General features: G+C 32.7%; 2 protein-coding genes across 3 annotated transcripts in view; one reads left to right on the top strand and one right to left on the bottom strand.

Annotated features, from left to right (window-relative positions):
* Positions 1-1582: 1582 nt before the first annotated feature.
* LOC126891543 (uncharacterized) lies at positions 1583-2080 on the bottom strand. The gene has a single exon (XM_050660718.1). It carries the CDS (start codon positions 2078-2080, stop codon positions 1583-1585), a length of 498 nt encoding a protein of 165 aa, XP_050516675.1.
* Positions 2081-13870: 11790 nt separating this feature from the next.
* The window catches only part of LOC126892293 (zinc finger protein 260-like), a 97296-nt gene continuing 89084 nt past the window's right edge, over positions 13871-22082 (top strand). The window contains exon 1 of one of the 2 annotated variants that reach the window (XM_050661794.1): positions 13871-14407. In XM_050661794.1, coding sequence (XP_050517751.1) covers positions 14206-14407 — 202 coding nt within the window. In that variant the 5' untranslated portion in view covers positions 13871-14205. The remainder of the gene's footprint in view (positions 14408-22082) is intronic. The other variant, XM_050661795.1, reaches the window with a different exon arrangement.

Genomic DNA, 22082 nt, shown 5'->3' with positions numbered 1-22082 from the left:
TTTTAATTGTATGGTAAAAAGTTTAAAACTTAATTCTATTGTGAAGAAAAATGAGAAATTCTCGTTTCGTTTTCAGTTGGAATGAATATACCATTTTGATTTGAGTTTATACCATAAGTAAAATAATTTTCGGGAATCCGGAAACGGCCATTCATTGTCATTCTGACCCTTGCATTGCATTTTATACCTGCACAAGGGAAGGGGGTAGGTAACAAAAGAGCAAAATATGAAAATAGTTTCCAGTACAGTTATGCATTTATGTCTACGCTGTTAGGTCGGACCAAGTATTGTGAGGGACAAGATCTATGAGAAATTTTAATAAACGACTTACTGGTAATCCGGTAATAGGTATCTATTGATACCTATTGTAACACAGACCCCCAGCGAGACATTTACAGAGTTGTATCCAACATTCAAATAAAATTATCGGAGAAAGTGTTGAATTTCAAATTATTAATTTGTGTACTTAAATGTTTTTACCAATTGATCGATATACTGATTATTTTTCAAGTAAACTACCTCGTATTATATATATCTAGTATTTAGAAAAATGTACCTTCACCCTTTTTCCAAAATTAAGATTGGCAAAATAAAATATGTTTTCAGTTACGAAAATAAAAATGTTGCTTTGGTGGATTTACAAGTTTTTTTATTAGCCGTGCTTCGGTTCTTAACAAGTTCGTCAATGAACACTTAATATTAATATATTATACAGTCAGGTCCTAAAGTAACGGATAAATATAATTTTTACGTACTTAATTATAAAGTAGATGAAAACTCCTGAACCAGGTCAATTTTTACACACAAAAATATACGTTCTCAATAAAATCGTTCAACTACCCCTTTAACCCCATAAGGATAATAGCTACTTTTTGAGACATTTACCTAAATGTTTAAAAAGATTCGATGTTACTTTTTTGTCAACCAGATAACAAATATACTAGTCAATCATGACAACTATTTGAATCGAGGACTTTTTTATGTAAGAAATAAAATAACTTCTTTCTTAAGTATCAAGTCCAAAAATCAAAAATATTACATTTCTGAATAGAGAATTGAAAACCCTCTTAAACTCCGTATCACACGCCTTTATTTAAACTTTTTAGATGGGTAGCTATTACCCCTTGGGCGGTTAAGGAGGTAGTTAAATGATTTTATTGAGAAAGTGTATTTTTGTGTATATTTGAGGATTTTTCGTATGCCCTTATAATTTACGTAGAAAATGAATTTATCCGTTATTTTAGGACCTCACTATATAAAAGAAGTTAAATTTGTTCACAATAAAAGTACAAAATTTTTTGTAAGAGGTATATATTTTGTAAAAAAGTAAAAAGCTGTGCAACGAAAGTCGTCGTTGTTACATGGAAAAAGCTTTTGGGGGACATGACACCATCATAAGTTAAAGTAAAACAGGTTAAAATTAGACTGACAGGTATGAAAAAAATAGTTTTTATTTACTTACATGTCACATGCGATGCCACAAAAAGTTACCAATTGGTCTTTTTACTATCATAAATTAAATGATATACTAGCCACTTCAAAAATTCACATTCACTTGGGATCTTCCAATAGGATTTAAAGGTTATTCCAACTCATCGTCATTATCGTTCTCTTCATCACTCTCATCCAAATTAATAATAATTTTCTTCAAGGCTGGGACATTTTTCATGTAATCCTTTTCAATCTTCTTTACATGTTTTATAGCATTTTGATAGTTTTGAGCACTGATATTTTTGAACTCCGTTTTTATTAGTTCGACAACACTTTGGGCATCTTTTGGAGATGTGTTGTTCCTCCGGATATGGTTTATTAACTGAGCCCATAGCAATTCTATGGGATTCAACACACAGTAATATGGAGGTAATCTTAAAACCATATGTCCATTGTTAGTGGCTAATTTATCTACAATATGTTCTTTAGTTACGACTTTTGTATGAAGAACGTGAATTAGTTGATCTTTGGTGTAATGATCCTCAAAATATAGGTCTTCGGCTATTAAAAATTCTTGAATTTCATCCTTTCTACTCTGTTTGGTTGGAATTTTTTTAATGCATCTGGAGTGATATGATGCATTGTCCATAACAATCACGCTATTTGCTTTTAAATTTGGGAGTAATGTATTCTCAAATCACGATTCAAAAAGCGTCCCTTCGATGCCTTGGTGGTAGTCTAGAGAACTGTCTTTAATACTTTTGGAACTCAACAATAACGCATCGTTCACCCATCCATGTTGTCCTCCGCAATGTAATATGCAAATTCGCTTGCCTTTAGAATGAGGTACATCTATTTGGCATTTGCTTAAACCGTTTGCCCAGGCTTTATCTATCGTTTCGTGAGAATCAAACCAAGTCTCGTCCAGATAATAAATTTCTCGACACTCACTGCGGTATTGTAAAATTTTTTCGATATATTCATTCCTCCATTTTATTAGGCGGCTACTTTCCATTATGGTTTGTCTCTTATTGACAGTTTTATATTTAAAACCATTTTTGGTCAAAAGTCGTCCCAGAGTCTTTGTGGAACAATCATGAACCATATGTTTTTCTTTTAATTTTGCCATGATATTGTTTAGGTTAGGCATAATTTTAGCTGCATACATATTATATATTGTCTCACTAATAGGTTCCAAGAGGTAAGGTTGAATTTTTTAAGAGCTTCCCAAATCCTTTCTTGTTTTTCTATATTTCGAACCAGTCTTTATTAAACGGTACACTGTTACACAAGAAATTTTTGTTAATATCGCCGTTTGCTTAACAGCTTCATATTTGGTCATTTTTTTAGAAAGTCCGTCAAATACATCTAACACCATATTTTGCTCAGTTACACACAAATTCTTCCTTTGGTGAGTACTTGACCCCGCACTTCCATCTTTATCTTCTAAATTATCCGTAGGTTCAAATTCGTCAGGTAAATGCGTATCACTTTCCCATGGCCGCCACATTTATTGTTCTTTGATAAATACTAAATTTTATATCACAACGCGCTTTTTTTCAACAAACTCTGGCTGAAAGAACCACAAAATATACTGCTTAAGAATGACTAATTGCGTTATTTAAATATTGTGACAATGATCCCGCCCCATTTAATGATTCTACGAAAATGTACTTATTAAGTACTTAGCAATTACCGGAAATATAAAATTGTTTATAAATTTGTATTCAGGTCAACCGCAGGAATTTCTCTTAATTATTTTTAAATGTTACAAACAAAGACATGTTGTATAACATTTTACAAAAATATTTTTTAATGGATTTGGAATAAGTTTTACTTCTTTTTATGTATATCGATAAATAGTGTTCATTGACGAACCCACAAAACAAAATGTCTACTTATTTTCGTAACTGAAAAATATTTTTCCACCTACATACCTCTACCGAAAGTATTCATTTCCTGACCTGATTGTAGGGAGCATAGTCGTACTTTTCCTCCCTTGAATGATTCTTGAATGAAGTAAACTTAATTCTCGGGAGGAAAAATAGCACTTTGCTTCCTTGTTATACAAATAGCTATTATTTTGCCAGTCCTAAATTAAAAAAAAGGATGAACGCAAGTATTTTTTAATACTATATTGCGAGATTGTTTACTGATAAAAACCATTGTTAAGATCAATTTGTAAAAGCACTTAAACCAACTAATAACGTCTAATAATTTAAAATTCAACACTTCTTCGGTAATTTTATTTAAATGTTGGATACAGGTTAGTACAACTCTGTAATGTCTCTCTGGGGGTTAGTGTTACAATAGGTATCAATAGCGGATTATCAGCAGGTTGGTTTTTAAAATTTCTCATAGATCTTGTCGGTCACTATATTTCTAGCTACAAGGACTAAAACATTTTTAAGAACATAAAAAGCAGTTTGAAAATAATAAATTTATATTGGTACTTCAATATTTCCTAAATACCTAGTAAGTAAAAGTATGTATAATGTATATAGATACCTTACCTATAAATTTTAGTAATTTACATACATATTATAATATATTTGGCTATTATATAATTATATAAGCAGCATTTTTATTTTGATGTGCACATAACTAAATAGGCTACTTACCCATATAATATTTATTATACATAGGTACCTATATAACTAACTAAAGTTTATATATTTTATACTTACTTTTTACGTAATATTGTAGAATGTAATAACTACATTCTCATATGCAATATTAGAATATGTAAATATAATATATTAGTAGAACCAAAGAATACTAACACACCCTGTGGGTGTGTTAGTATTCTTTGGTAGAACCTATAGGATGAGATTGGGTGATGTTGAAAACATACTTCTGAGAAATACAGCACATCCTTGGAATATTCTTCCCATATACTAAAAATATGTGCGATAGTACATTCTAAGTATATACATAGAAGGTATATAGCACTTCCTTGGAATATTCTTCCCATATACTAAAAATATGTGCGATAGTACATTCTAAGTATATAACTAGAAGGTATATAGCACTTCCTTGGAATATTCTTCCCATATACTAAAATATGTGCGATAGTACATTCTAAGTATATAAATAGAAGGTTTATAGCACCTCCTTAGAATCTTCTAAAAAGTATGTTCTTGGTATATACTGAAAAGAAGTGCGGTAGTACATTCTAAGTATATACATAGAACGTTTAAGTACTGTAATGTAGTATATACTCAGTATATGCTCTGCACATTCGCAATGGTAATTACGCATATTCTAAGTATATACTTTTTCTGAAAAGTATGTTCTATGAATCTACTAAGAACATGAAATTGTTATGTGGGCTATAATGGAGTTATTGACATTATGTACCCATAAAGCCGCAGTCTCTCTTATGCGATTGTCGCATGCGTTTGACGCAAGCAGCAGTCGCAAGCGATGTTCTGTGCACTCCTCAAATGTAAACTTTATACGGCCGGTCTGCCTTGTGCGTCCGACGCGAGGAATCGCATGCGCCTGCTGCATCGACTGGTAATGATAGCAGTGCTTTGCAGTGACTGCATGCGTCCATTTCATAAAACAACAAAAAATTTGACATAGAATTTAAAAGTTTGTTGTTTATTGTTTATCAAATTATGATAACGAGGTTCGAGGTTAAAAAGCTTTATTAATTAATATTTTAATAATACGTAATTTCCAGATATAAATAAGCAATTCTGTTGTTTTCATAATTGCACAGGAAATAAACATTTTGTACTAACCTTAATGTGACACCAAGTTTTTCTTCTGGTGTTATATATAGTGTTATCATTCTCTTTACCATTCTTGTAGGAGATTTCGTTATGTCTTCCTTAATAGCACATAACAAGAAATGGAGCTGGTTCTTCGTCACGCGAAAGAAACTATGAAACTTGGTCTCATTATCAACCATATATTTACTTATTAAATTGGTTTGGTATCCTTCTTCAACCCTATTCACATACATTTCATCAGTTTTACTCTTTTTTGGTTTACCTTCATCTGAGAGCATCATTTTTAAAATGTTCTCCTCCAATTCTTGCTCTTTTAATATGTGAAGATAAACCTGTCTCTGTAGATGCACCAATTATATTATTATTATCACTAAATTAATTACTACTTACTACTATTACTACTACCTACTAATTATAAATTACTAAATATTACTACATATTGTTATAAATGACTAATGAATATTATTAATTACTAAGTTATTACCATTATTATAAATTACTAAATATTCCTATTATTATTAATTAATAAGTATTACTATAATTATAAATTACTAAATATCAATATTATTATAACTTACTATGAAGCAATATCAATATTATTATAAATTACTCTGAAGCAATATTACTGTTATTGGTGCTATTAGATAATATAACATATTATTTTTAAAATTCCCGCTTTTCATCAGCTGCTATATCTGATGCGTCGGATGCGTCTAAACGCACAAGAGAGACCACCCCAACCACTGCGTTAATTGCTTGCGACTGCTGCTTGCGTCAAACGCATGCGACAATCGCATAAGAGAGACTGCGCCTTAATACCTATTTTCAACTAAACAATGAATTCTATAAACAAAATTTTGGTCTAGCAATGTGCTCTTCTTTATCTCCATTATTGGCTAATATATTTATGGAGGATTTCGAAACTAATATTATTTCTAAACAAAATTTAAAACCCACAGTATGGTGGAGATATGTAGATGATGTGTTTTCAATATGGCCTCATAGATCAGAATTGTTGGATACGTTCCTGAATATTATAAACGATCAAGAAGAGACAATAAAATTTACAATGGAAAAGGAATACAATAACAGCCTACCTTTCCTCGATGTTTTGATCTCAAAGAAGGATATTGGATATGAGACTCAAGTGTATAGAAAACCAACACACACCAACAGATATCTCAATTACAAGTCAAATCACAACATCAACGTTAAAAAGGGAATCATTAAATCCTTATATGATAGAGCCAAAATTACTTGTTCTAACGAAAATTCCTTTTTAGCAGAAAAACAATTGTTAACATCTGTTTTATTAAAAAATGATTATCCTTTATCGTTTATAAATAAGGAATTGTCAAGATTGGATCGAATGGAACAGAACAACTTAGAACGGGATCCTACAACATTCACCAGAAATAATACGAGGAAAATATCAATACCATATATAAAAGGACTATCCGAGAAACTTAAAACAATAGGAAATAAATTCAACATTTCAACAACATTCAAAACAACAAACACATTGAGATCTATTCTATCTAAAACTAAACCTAACAATGATCAAGAAAGAACAAAGAATTGCATTTATAAAATACCTTGTGAATGCGAACAATTTTATTTAGGTGAGACATCAAGACCATTAGACGTTAGAATAAGTGAACATCAATCTTATATTAAAAATAGAGAATTTGAGAGATCTCAAATATGTCAACACGCATGGGATAATGAATATAGAGTTCAGTGGAGAGATTCAAGTATAGTCCTGAAAGAATCAGATAGTAAAAAGAGAAAAATCAAAGAAGCGGCTCTAATTATGCTAAATGAAACCAATTGTGTCGCAAATTCCTCGGTAGAATGCAGTAGGATGTGGTTACCCATACTGAAAGAGGAAGTCAATAGAAAGAAAATACCAAGATTAGTAAGTCAATAATATCGAGCTAGTACATATTTTATATTTAGTATTACTTATATATCTAGTATTATTAATATTATTTATAATTTAAACATATGTTACAAGTCAGAATTTGGTATTATTTTTTGAGAGTAAATTAATGTAAGACCAAATACTTACGATGTCGGGATAGTATCACAGGGTTTTTCCTGGTTTTCCCTTGTGATTTACTATGAAGTCTCTAACGCGAGAATTTTACTGTCGTTGCATTTGGTTGTCTTTTTAAAGACATATCACATGCTATAATTTTTTATGACGGATATTCTTGAGTTGGGGTTAATTTCATGTAATCGAATGAACTATCTTTCAGTAAGTCGTCCCAGGAACGCAACTCATAAATATTGGCAATATCATTTTAAAGTCTTCTACTTTAAAATGTATAATATATGTCTGAATTGCCAATATAAATGAGTGAGATTAAATAAATTATTAGAAGAATTTTTTTGCTTAGCAACAACACTTTAGTTTATTTTAGTAATATTTTGTATTTTGACAACGGCACCCGATTTGGGCGTCGAAACGTTAATAAAATTATTTTTTTCATTTTAATTGTGGCTTATTTCCCATATAAATAATTAATCATACAATAAGAAATAATTGTTTTTCTATTTTACTAATCTATTATAATTAATGGGTTGCCAGAGTTGTAGCCAATATTATTCAGACTAGGGTCCGGTACTTTATGTCTCGATTAACAGCCCGTTTTAACGGAGGTTTAATCGGGACCTCTTTAGGGTCTCTTGCTTTGTAATAAATGCAATTATAATTATTATTATACTTATTTATAATTATAATAATACTTGTAATTGCATTTATTAGAACGCAAGAGACCCTAAAGGGGTCTCGATTAAACCTCCGTTAACTAACGGGCTGTTAAGGCCGCGTCTCACCATCAAATAATTTGATCAAACAGTTTGAACAAACTCCGGAAGTACGTCAAAGTGACGTCACAATTGCAGTTTTTTTGAAATTCTAAAAATCTATGCTCTCACTATAAGGCCCGTATTCATAGTCGAGACTCAAGTCTGAGTCGATGCTTAAGGTCGACCTTGAAAAAATTTATATACAAATTTGTATAAGAATTTGTTCAAGGTCGACCTTAAGCATCGACTCAGACATGAGTACAGACTATGAATACGGGCCTAAGTCTAGTTTGATCAAATTTTTTGTATTGAGTTGACTAACTTGTTTGTACTTTATTTAAAATTTAAATTTTTCATTATTCTCCACAATGAACACTCAGGATGTGACGTCACTAACTGTCACTTTCAGTTTGCTCAAACCAGTTTGATCAAATTATTTGATGGTGGGACGCGGCCTTTAACTAACGGGCTGTTAATCGAGACATATAGTACCGGGCCTATAGTGTATTATTTACTTTGCTGACGATAAAATTGAAACTACCGTCTCTATTATAAGATTTGTTCCAACACGACCAAGAACCGTCAGATTACCGTTTCGTTACTAGATAATTAACGTTCCATGGGAACGAATTAATACGTTCCATGGTATTGCGCAGGACGGTGATCGTTCATAGACGGTTTCTGGGTCGTGTTGGAACAAACCTCTTGGTAGATACGCTCACACTCGCACGACAGACAAAGATAGCTAGACCACCGTACTTGATCTCGACGTTACACCCCGATGCATTGAGTAGCATATCCCAAGCCAGCTTGAAGGCCGCGTCCCACCATCAAATAATTTGATCAAACTGGTTTGAGCAAACTGAAAGTGACAGTTAGTGACGTCACATCCTGAAGACCGCGTCCCACCATCAAATAATTTGATCAAACTGGTTTGAGCAAACTGAAAGTGACAGTGACGTCACATCCTGAGTGTTCATTGTGGATAATAATGAAAAATTTTAATTTTAAATAAAGTACAAACAAGTTAGACAACTCAATACAAAAAATTTGATCAAACTAGACTGATAGTGAGAGCACAGATTTTTAGAATTTCAAAAAAACTGCAATTGTGACGTCACTTTGACGTACTTTCTTTCAAGTACGTCAAGTTTGCTCAAACTGTTTGATCAAATTATTTGATGGTGAGACGCGGCCTTGAGTGTTCATTGTGGATAATAATGAAAAATTTTAATTTTAAATAAAGTACAAACAAGTTAGACAACTCAATACAAAGAATTTGATCAAACTAGACTGATAGTGAGAGCACAGATTTTTAGAATTTCAAAAAAAACTGCAATTGTGACGTCACTTTTTTCATTATTATCCACAATGAACACTCAAGGCCGCGTCTCACCATCAAATAATTTGATCAAACAGTTTGAGCAAACTTGACGTACTTGAGGAATTACGTCAAAGTGACGTCACAATTGCAGTTTTTTTGAAATTCTAAAAATCTGTGCTCTCACTATGAAGGCCGCGTCTCACCATCAAATAATTTGATCAAACAGTTTGAGCAAACTTGACGTACTTGAGGAAGTACGTCAAAGTGACGTCACAATTGCAGTTTTTTTGAAATTCTAATAATCTGTGCTCTCACTATCAGTCTAGTTTGATCAAATTTTTTGTATTGGGTTGTCTAACTTGTTTGTACTTTATTTAAAATTAAAATTTTTCTTATTATCCACAATGAACACTCAGGATGTGACGTCACTAACTGTCACTTTGTGTCACTAACTGTCAAGTTTGATCAAATAACTGTCAATTATTTGATGGTGAGACGGGGCCTTGAGTCTAGTTTGATCAAATTTTTTGTATTGAGTTGTCTAACTTGTTTGTACTTTATTTAAAATTAAAATTTTTCATTATTATCCACAATGAACACTCAGGATGTGACGTCACTAACTGTCACTTTCAGTTTGCTTAAACCAGTTTGATCAAATTATTTCATGGTGGGACGCGGTCTTGACACGTCTTGACATATCTCTGCTCTGAATAGGGCTTTTCATTCACAGTCATTTGTTTCGAGCTTCTGTCATAATGTTGTATAATCCGTGTATATTAATATTATACACGGATTATACGACATTTGACAGAAGCTCGAAACAAATGACAATCGATGAAAAGCCCTATACGCTCGAGTTGTACAGCGCGAACACTGCTATAACAAAAAGTTTTCGCGCACGCGCGCCTGTGCCGGGACGACCACTGAGGATTTCTAGGTATCCGCTTGTATTTTATGTTCTAAGGGCTTGACATTGACAAATAATTTTTTTTTTGAGGTTAGGTTAGCTTTAGTTTACGTTTGTTTACGACGTCAAAGAATACATATCTCCCAAGAACCGACACAAACGGATTATCTATGAACTAAATTTTTATGCGCATGTGCCAGATCAGCCATTTCTCAATTTGTATGAATAGCAAATAATTTTGGTGACATTTGTCTTGTACAGGATCGGCGTTTGTTGTCACAGTTGTTTGTTTGGCTTGGCTTGGCGTTAGTATTTTGTTTTTGTATCAGTTTGTAGCTCATAATATTTTGTATAGACTTATTTTCTATATATATTTTCTTATATAGCCTACAACTATTAATTGTTATTTTCCAACATTTATACAATTTAATTCTTTTTGAGATATCTTGATTATGTGAATTAATTATTTTAAGCTTTTTCATGAACTATGAACTATCGTATAAAAAATTAATTTTGTATTTATTGGGATTTCACAAAGAATTTGAATCTAAAATATCATACAAATTCTCTAACCTTTATTTGACCTCTACTGTACCAAATGCATCTGCAGGAAGAGCACAAAGTCATATTTTATATGTGTTCATTCCACAAGCCACGTGCTGTGTTTAAAAAGTTGAGAATCCAATACTCACAAAAACTTCCATAAAGTAATTTTATCAGCAAACCTAAATTAAATTTAATAAACTATATTCCATTAAACTGTTTCTGTAGTTTGTATAAAACAATAACTTAGGTCAAATATATAAAACAATTTATGACTGACTACTTGAAATTCAGGATTTTCAGGAGTAACATTATATAATTTAGCTAATTCAAAAAGTTTGATCCAATATCACTTGAAATTGTTTCAACATTCAAGTTGATGCTTGATAATTGACAATACACTCTTCATAATAGGTTTACATTCTCTTGATTATACTTGCGTTCCAACAAAAAAAGCTAAAGGCTGCTTTCATATGGAAATAAGCTTCTGACCATAATGATCAAAACGTTTCCATATATATATATTAATTAATATATTAATTAAAAAATTACTTTTTCTCTTTTCTCGATTGCTTATTAGTTTTTATTGTATACTATATAATATATTTTTTCAGTTATTATATCTTTATATTTATAGAAATAAAATAGTACAATACTTATTGGTTTTTTATTTATTTACCCCGATATTCGACTTTAAAGAATGTACTGGCTGGTTTTGGCTGGAATGTACGGAATGTTTTGGCTGGTTTCCAAGACAATAAGAATTGAAAATATTGACATTCGATTTTAACATACAGTTTCTTGTTGTTGATCACGAACATTTGTCATCCAAAAAGAATTGGATTCCGTGACGGTTACAACGGCTGTTATTTTTCGATTATTTTACGAAATAACGAATATAATGAATTAGGAAATACCTCGACAAACAAGTAATTGGTCCTAGGTTTTCACCCAAAGTAATCGAAAGTAGAACTGGAAGTCGATATTGGAACTCTTCGTGTAACTTTGCGTCGATTGATCTACGATTTTACTAATTTTGTCATCTTGTTTTACATTCATATAATATTTTGAGTGACTTTAAAGCAGTACCTACGGTTGTAACTCTAAAACCGAAGTCCGATGTCAAATTTCTCATCTTTAATACCATCCATGGGTTATAAGCTTTCATTCGACACCTCATTTGCCATTCTATCTGTATTAGTAACTGAGGAGTTGTATTCGCGGTCGGACGGACAGACAGTCATGAAACCAGAAGTATATATTTGTTCTCGTCTTGCGAATGCGCGTCGAATAATACAGGGTGTAACGAAAATACAGGTCATAAATTAAATCACATATTCTGAGACCAAAACTAGTTCGAATGAACCTAATTTACCTTAGTACAAATATGCACAAAAAAAAGTTACAGCCCTTTGAAATTACAAAATGAAAATTGATTTTTTCGAATATATCGAAAACTATTAGAGATTTTTTATTGAAAATGGACATGTGGCATTCTTATGGCAGGAACATCTTAAAAAAGAATTATAGTGAAATTTGTGCACCCCATAAAAATTTTATGGGGGTTTTGTTCCCTTAAACCCCCCCAAACTTTTGTGTACGTTCCAATTAAATTATTATTGTGGTACCATTAGTTAAATTCAATATTTCTAAAACTTTTTTGCCTCTTAGTATTTTTTCGATAAGGCAGCTTTTATCGAGTTGCGGCTTCTTTTTTAATATGTTTACATAAAAATTTTATGGGGGTTTTGTTCCTTTAAACCCCCCAAATGTTTGTGTATGTTTCAATTAAACTTTTAATGCGGTACCATTAGTTAAACACAGTGTTTTTAAAACTTTTTTGCCTCTTTGTATTTTTTTGAGAAGACACTTTTTATCGAGATATTACTTCTTTTTTAATATGGTTCAAAATATACCTAAAAATGTAAATCATAAATAAATTTTCATATTATTACCAACTCTCCATAATCGTACTTAGCCATATACAAATATGTGGTGGATTTGACAAATATTCAAAATATCTCGATAAAAACTAACTTTTCGAAAAAGTACTAAGAGGCAAAAAAGTTTTTAAAATATTGTGTTTAACTAATGTTACTACAATAATAATTAAATTGGAACGTACACAAAAGTTTGGGGGGTTTAAAGGAACAAAACCCCCATAAAAATTTTATGGGGTGTCCAAATTTCACTATAATTTTTTCTTAAGATACTACTACCATAAGAATGCCACATGTCTATTTTCAATAAAAGATCTCTAATAGTTTTCGATATATTGGAAAAAATCCATTTTCATTTTGTAACTTCAAAGGGCTGTAACTTTTTTTATGTGCACATTTGTACTAAGGTAAGTTAGATTCAATCGAACTATTTTTGGTCCCAGAATATGTGATTAAATTTATGACCTGTATTTTTGTTACACCCTGTATATCACTTGTGCTATTGCGGTGACTTTAAAAGAGTACTTCCGGTCGCATTTCTAAAACCGGAAGTCCTAGGTCAAATTTCCCACCTTTAGTACCATCCATGTATTATGAGCTTTCATTCGACACCTCATTTGTGATTCTACCTGGTATAGTGACGGAGGAGTTACATTTCCGGTCGGACGGACAGACAGTCTAGGTCAAATGTCTCACCTTGAGTACCATCCATGGATTATAAGCTTTCATTTGACACCTCATTTGTCATTCTACCTGGTATAGTGACTGAAGGAGTTATATTCGCGGTCGGACGGACAGACAGCCTATTAGGTCACACCAAGTCGTTCAAATTCTCACCAACTTGGTCACACTTTTTCAAAATTGGTGAAAACAACAAATTATATTTTGTATCGTTGTATCAATATAAGCCAAAAAGAATAATTAGTGAATGTCACGCCACTATAATATATTTTATTATTGGTATTTCAATGCTAAAATCAGGATAAAAAAGGTATTTTATCCATGGTTTTAATCAATATAATTCTCACCATTACTTTGTGTTGTATTTGCAACCTTTTGTAAATCAAAAATAATTCCACCATATTAAGAATGTCAACAAAAGCCGGCCCTGCATGCAACCTTTCTCTCAGTGCAACTAAAATTTTATTGATACACGCCAGAAATGTACGAGACTTTTCTCAGTGTACTCGCGTGTACACTTGCCAACTCGATACTAAAATTAAGTACATGCTAACAACAAAAGAATCGCCGTCCGTGTCGGTTCTTGTGAGAGATATGTATTCTTTGACGACGTTTACAGTTTTCAATGAAAATTTTTCATTTACATTTACAATAATGGTTTATGGTTTAGAAACAGTATTTTTATTTTTGATAGTACATATTATTATTATTGTACAAGATAAATATAATATATTATTTATATACCATTCCTGAAAGCCCTAGGCCTACAAGGCCTGTTGAGCTTAATAAATAAATACCATTACTGCAACTGCCACATATAAAATCATGTTTAATCAAAGTGAAGTAAAACAAGAAGATGGTGTGACAACTTGCAAAACTGAAATAGATAATGAAGTAGATGCATTTCCAGAGGAAAGTTTTAAAATTGAAATAAAGGATGAACCTATCAGGGAAAGTTCAAAGGATACATTTGATTATCTAGCTGTTAAGAAATGTCTTATAAAAGCTGAAATAGAACAAGATGATGGTAAGTAAGTAAGTTAGGTATATTTTTGTATCATGATTAATTTTCAAACTAGTTAACATAAAGTGAAACGTATGTCAATGTGTAGTATCATTGTTAAGTACTGTCAGTGGTAATAATTAGGAAATGGCTATTATCCCTATCCCATGAATGTATTTCTATCTATCTGTCTAGCGAGGTTCCTACAGGCCCTGCAGCTTCTCACATTTTGACCATCAACGTTTTGTGTCCATCCATTCGTCTTCTTTGATGGATCTATCTTTCATGATGTATATTTTCTTCCCAGGCAACTTAACGCCGTCCCCTTCTTCTTTGTTATGGTATGTAATTTAAAGCTTTCTGTGATCAGGGCAGGAAAGCAATTAGGCTCCTAAGCTCAGTACTCTGGGACAAGCAGATAAACAACCAAAACAAGAAAACGATCTATAACGCCGTAGTGAAAAGCATTATAACATATAGCTGCGAAGTATGGCATATGAAGGAAAAATCAAAATGAATGTTAGAGGTCACTGAAATGGATTTCTGGAGAAGAGCTGCAGGAAGATCAAGAAGAGAACATACGAACATAAGAGAACAATAAATGACAAAATCAACGAAATACAACTATGATGGTTTGGTCACATACAAAGAATGCATGAAGACAGAATCCTAAAACAAGTGCAAGTTAGAAGAAGAAGAGGTAGACCGAGGAAAAGTTGGCAGGCAGGAATAAACAAAGCCATGGATGAAAGAGGTCTGCAAGTAGATCAATGTGCAGACAGAGAGGAATGGCGAATGGGTATCGGAAGACAGAGAACGTTATAAACTGATAATATAATAATAATGTAAAAGTACCAGCTTTTTAAATCCTAAAGTCTAGGGATGGCGGTTGTTGAACAAAAAACCGGTTTTTGGTTATACCTGTTTTTTTTTACTTACGGTTTAACCTGGCGGTTATAACAGGTCAAAAAAACGGTTGTTCCAAAAACCGGTTTTCGGTTTTTTTAATCAAAAGCAAATAATCAATATAGTATAAGAGCTGTGAGACATTTTTGAGTAGGTATTTTAGGCAACCTGAAAATTTTTCAGGTGACTTTTCCATGATAGCTTAATACAAAAATGCCGGTCTGGCTGGAGCGTAGCGGTTATTTTCCCCAAAGATCCCCCCCAAAGTTAAAAAAGGGTAAAAATTGTTATTACAAAAAATATCATTGACGTGACTTTAAAGTAAATTTAAATATTCAAATATAAAGAAAATAAACAAGCCAGGCGATTTGAGGGCGATTTTAACTCTGCAAGATATTTGCATGGGCGTCCCAGGATTATTTTCAGGGGATGCATCTGAACTTCAGAAGATTTCATCTGAATCTGTACATACTATTAACGAGTATAAAATATACAACTATACATGCATAGCTATGTACATTCCTTCCGGACAGGGACGTGCAATTGTTATTTTGACAGGGTATTTTTTAATATTAAAAATAAATATTCTAAAAAAGACAGGTTTTTTTTGGTGAAATTTTCCAACTGCCATGTGATCAAACAATTTACGCGTGCATATAAATGAAAAGCGCTATAGGTAAGTACCAGTATGAGAAAGAGCGTATACCGATAGCTCTTTGCGTCCTCTGTTGTAACTGAGCGAGTCCGTTCGCTCAAGAAAAATCACGTGACGACCTGGCGATACCCATGTTGTTGTAAGTAACTTTTATTTTATTAAAGGAAAATAATACGGACTATATAATAGATTTTGCAAATATGATAGAAAAAGACAAATTTATTATTATAAATATATAGGTAGCAAAGTATAAAACTATAAACTAAATTAATTCTGTGTCCGAATCTTGTACTTCTTCAAACTCCTCATCTGAGCTTAAATATTCGTTCTCTTTTTCTTCGTCAGACTCCACTCGAGACTCAGATTCCTCTTCTACCTGATCTGTAAATAGTTGTAATATGCATTTAGAGTTAATTAAAAATTAATTAGTGATTAATTAATTGAGTCGCTACGTAGTCTTACTTATGTAACCAATACTTATCATATCAGGTTTTTTATTTCTTAATATAAGACCAAAGCAGCTCATTTTTTTCCTTCATAGTGTTGAGTATTTCTTTTTCCTTTTTCATCTTTCTTAATGTTTCCGTGTTTGCTATGTGTTGTGTCCATGATATTTTTTACATTATTCGATAACACCACATCTCACCAATGGCAAGTCTTTCTTCAGATGCGCCCGTGATTGTGCAGGCTTCGACTGACGAGTCTGACGAAGAAGAAGAGAATGAATATTTAAGCTCAGATGAGGAGTTTGAAGAAGAAGTACAAGATTCGGACACCGAATTTATTTAGCTTATAGTTTTATACTTTTCTACCTATATATTTATAATAATAAATGTGTCTTTTTCTATCATATTTGCAAAATCTATTGTATAGTACGTATTATTTTCCTTTAATTAACAAAAAGTTACTTAAAAAACTATAGTATATAATAGTTACTCTAACGTTTCGAGGCACAACAACATGGGTATCGCCAGGTCACGTGATTTTTCTTGAGCGAACAGACTCGCTCCGTTAGAACAGAGGACGCAAACAGCTATCAGTATACGCCCTTTCTCACACTTCTGCTTACCTATAGCGCTTTTCATTGATATGCACGCGTAATTTGTTTGATGACATGGCAGTTGGAAAATTTCACCAAAAAAACCTGTCTTTAGAATATTTATTTTTAATATTAAAAAATACCCTGTCACAATAACAATTGCACTTGCCTGTCCGTAAGGAATATACATAGCTATGTATGTATAGTTGTATATTTTATACTCGTTAATAGTATGTACAGATTCAAATGAAATCTTCTGAAGTTCAGATGCATCCCTTGAAAATAATCCTGGGACGCCCATGCAAGTATCTTGCAGAGTTAAAATCGCCCTCAAATCGCCTGGCTTGTTTATTTTCTTTATATTTGAATATTTAAATTTATTTTAAAGTCACGTCAATGATATTTTTTGTAATAACAATTTTTGCCCTTTTTTTAACTTTGGGGGGATTTTTGGGGAAAATAACCGCTACCCTCCAGCCAGACCGGCATTTTTGTATTAGGCTATCATGGAAGAGTCACCTGAAAAATTTTCAGGTTGCCTAAAATACCTACTCAAAAATGTCTCACAGCTCTTGGACCAATAGGTTATAATGTTACATTTTTATTGCACTTTAGTTTGCTCAATTTTCCTCCCGAAAAATTCACCAACCAATTCAACCTATAAAAATTTTCCCAGGCGCTTTCAAATTACCCTAAAAATGGGTGAAAGTACCCCAATCTCTGATTCGTCGCTCGTTGTAGATGGCGTCAGCGTATATTGCATTGTCAATAATTGGAATATTCCTAAAAGTGATGATCCTACCAGTCTAGCGAAATGTCCCTTGGATCTATCGAGTTTAAAAAAATATCCAAATAACATATTTTACTTAAAAATAAATTCAATAAACCAATCCCTTATTTACTTCTCTATTGCCATAAAAAAATTTCAATAGGTAATATTTTTTAATACGTTTGTATTTATAATACCTACCTTTTATTTCCTAAGAATTATTTATTGTTTAAAAATTACATAATGGAGATTCCTAATTGTATTTCGGTATTCACATTTCATACAAGGGTCTGAAGTACTCAAGTATAAACAATTTTTTAGATGATAGTTGGAATATCGGTTCCAAGCAGATCACTTACTTTTATAGCACATTTCAACAGCACATTTCAACTGTCAAACCCGTCTGTGTCAGTATTACATCTGATGGCAGAGCTATAGTGCCCTAATTCCGGGATTCAGTGGATGTATAATAAACTACCTTCATTTTTCACTATAATTATATTTGAACTTCACAGCGTTCATTTAACCATAACAACGTTTTATATGTAAATAATAACAATGTCACGTTTAGTGTATTATTGGTTCATCGAATGACTAACAATGGATATCAATGAATCGTCATAGTTACTAGCAGTCAATGCCGATCATAATATGTACCCTAATGTAAACTATATTATGTTTTTGTTTCTTAGAAGTTCTGTTCAATGCTAAGCGTTAACGTACCATGTTATCCCCTTTTGGGGATGATGTAACATGGTACGTTAACCCTTAGCCTGTATCGCTTAACCTCTTATCGCTTAAATCTCCTTAAATCTCTTATTCGTCCAATTTCTCTTTTGCCAATTCTTTCCAAAGTGTTTGAGAGAATCCTAAAGAAGCAGATCAATGACTATTTTGAATCTAATCGGCTTTTTGCAGTGCAGCAATTTGGATTTAGAAAAAACAAAACAACAACACTTGCTATCGATCATTTTACAGGCAGTATTTTGGAAGGATTTGAAAACTTTCTTGATACCCTTGCCTCGTTCCTTGATCTTACTAAAGCTTTTGATTGTGTCACTCATAGTATTCTTCTTAAAAAATTACATGCCTATAATTTTCATCCTATGTCTATTCAATTGATTGAGTCTTATCTATCAGATAGATTTCAATATGTGTTTTTAACCAGCTTAAATCTGATAAAAAACCTTTGATGTATGGAGTGCCTCAAGGGTCAGTTCTAGGTCCAATATTATTTCTCATTTATATAAATGACTTGGGATTTTCACAAGAGGGCCCGGTAAGCACAGTCCTATTTGCTGATGATACTACATGCTATCAAAGTTACCACCCTTCCCAAATCAGTGATATTGATCTTGAGACCACAGAGAGCAATTTGTTCCAATGGTTTTTGGCAAATCGTCTCTCTCTCAATAACTCAAAATCACAAACAGTGAACTTTACCCTAAGACATAACACCATTACACATCCCATTTTAACAGAGTGTTCACAGGAAGCTAAATTTCTTGGTGTTTATCTTGATCAGGGACTCACTTGGGAACGGCACATACTGAAACTTTCCCAAAAGCTCTCAAGCCAACTCTTTTTATTTAGAAACCTATCTAAGGTTACCTCCCTTCAAACCCTTCTTACATCATATCACAGCAACTTTCACTCACGACTAACTTACGCAATCCTTTCCTGGGGACACTCTTGCCATATAGATAAGGTGTTTGGTCAGCAGAGAAAGTATATTCGCATAATCACAGGTCAGGGTTATCGGGACGATTGTAGGCAGTCTTTCAGAAACCTGAGGATTCTCACACTACCTTCTGTGTACATTATGCAGTGCCTGTTGTATGTTCATCAAAATGTAGATCTGTATAAAACACAACAGCATACTTATCAGACTAGAAATCATGATGCCCTTGTACCAGACTTCAGTCGACTTGAGAGGACCAGAAATGGAACCAGATACCTAGCATTGAAATTTTATAACTGTATACCAATATCTATTAAAAGTCTTGATTTTAACCAATTTAAGAGACAAATTAAAAATTATCTTCTGATGGGTGCTTTCTACTCATTTGAGGAGTACTTCAGATCTAAATTTTGTTTTGTCCTGTAATTTAATTAGTGTTTAGTTTTTAAATTTTAGTAATAGGTTTTTTTTTTACTGAAGTACTGTCAACTTTTAATGTAATTTTAGACAATTTTAATTATTGCTGACCTGTAAAAGTACATTTGTACATTATTACCAATAAATACTCTACTCTACTCTACTAATCTTCTATAATAATTACAAAAAGCTAAAAAACTTTTTGCTTCATCAGCGTTTGTAGGGTTATTATAATTCTCAATTACCGAATATTTTGCTTTATCTGGTCATACGCCGTCTTGAGATAAATCATGCCTTAAGTACTTAAGTAACCTCTTTTCGGAAGAATTGGCATTTTTCTGGCATGTTTCGAATACCTTTCTTAAGTTTGTTAAGTGATAGCAATAACGCTGATACTCGTCACACTAGGAAATCGCCCAGATGTACTAAGGGAAAGACTGACATGATTGGTTCTGATGCCAATGCTGGATTTAGTGGAGTAGAAAGGATGAGATTTTTGCATGTTAACAACGTTTCTCCTGGTGTAACTCCCGAAGATGTTAAAGACTATATACTTAAGAAAAATAGTCTCAAAGGGCTGGATGTACTGGTAAATCAGCTGACTGCCAATGATTACTATAGCTCCTTTAGAGTTGGTGTTCGTGAAAGCATGTTTGATGCTATGTTGAGTTCGTCATCTTGGCCTAGCATGGTCAGGGTTAGGGAATTTACCAGCAATCCCCCACGTCGATCCAGAAACATTAAGAACCACCTAGAAAATAAAAGTGGAGACAAAATTTTTTTATAAAATCCAAGAAACAACTCTCTCCTTCCCATTAACAGTTTTTTATCAAAATGTTGGAGGCATTCGTACAAAGATTTCTGAGGTCCTGAAAAGTATTTTATGTTGCTCATACAATATAATTATTTTAGTGGAGAGTAACTTAAATGATAACATAGCTGATTGTGAAATTGGATATGATGGTTTTAGTATTTACAGATGTGATAGATCCCAGACAACCAGTGCAAAGCTGAGTGGTGGTGGTGTACTAGTGTTTGTTAACAATAAGCTAAAATCACAAGCCATTAGTATTCGTGAAGATCGGGTTGAGCAAATATACATCTTATGTCAACTTATTGAAGTCAAGTTTGTGGTTGGTGGTGTCTATATACCTCCACAGTCACCTCGTGAAGTATACAACTGGCATTGTCAAACTGTGGAAAATGTTGTTCAGCAATACTCAGCACAGGATTTCTATATTTTTGGTGATTACAATCTTCCCAATGCATCATGGGAGAATGATGAGTTTGGTTTGATGGTGCATTGTCCTGCAGGTGATCCAGCTGTAGATATTGCTCAAAACTTTGGTTTTTTAAAATTGTTTCAATGTAATAATATTCCCAATAATCGTGGTGTTTATTTAGATTTAGTTTTTTCTAATATTAGAGAGTTAAGTATCTTAAGAACAAGCGATCCCCTTTTGGGTCCTTCCATCCACCATGTGGGTTATGAATGTTGCTTAATGCTAGATGTGAAAGAAACAAATAGAAATAAGTTGATTTATGATGAGTTGTTTTATGATTTTCGGAATGGTGATTACATAGGGCTTAACAACTTCCTTGCATCCATAGACTGGCAGGTATGTATAGTTGATGATATTGATATTGCTACAAAATTATTTTATGAAGTTCTTTCAATAGGTATTTCTTACTTTGTGCCATTAAAGAAATATAGAACTTCAACTTTTCCCAAGTGGTTCTCTGCTGATCTTAGAAGACTGATGCTGGAGAAAAAACATGCTCACTATATTTATGTTAATAATCGTTCTGATGCTGACTATATTAGATTTTCCCACCTAAGAGCTGAATGTAAACAACTGTCTGAAATTTGTTTCAACAACTATATCAAAGGGATAGATGCTGGCATAAAAAATGATCCTAAATCATTTTGGAAGTATATAAATGATAAGCGATCTAGTCACAGCTTAATTAACTCATTATTTTATCAAGCCCAATCAGCAACAAATGGTCAAGAAATAGCTAATTTATTTATGAACTTCTTCCAAACTGTGTACTCACCTAATAGCAATAACCTTTACGTACCTATCCATCCATTAAACAACAACGTTAGTACTAATAAGCTTACTGCTGGCCCAGATGGAGTGCCTAATTATTTATTAAAAAAGTGTGTCTGTACCCTTGTAATGCCGCTTGTTATGTTGTTTAACAGATCTCTGGAAACCTCTATGTTTC

This window comes from Diabrotica virgifera, chromosome 9 (genome assembly GCF_917563875.1).
Source record: "Diabrotica virgifera virgifera chromosome 9, PGI_DIABVI_V3a".
Taxonomy (NCBI): Eukaryota; Metazoa; Arthropoda; class Insecta; order Coleoptera; family Chrysomelidae; genus Diabrotica; species Diabrotica virgifera.
Note: the sequence above shows the minus strand (reverse complement) of the source record. Positions and strands in the feature narration are given on the sequence as shown.

What these genes read in the sequence shown, in the direction of transcription:
- LOC126891543 (XM_050660718.1), bottom strand. Translation starts at nt 2,080, where the DNA reads ATGGACAATGCATCATATCACTCCAGATGCATTAAAAAAATTCCAACC.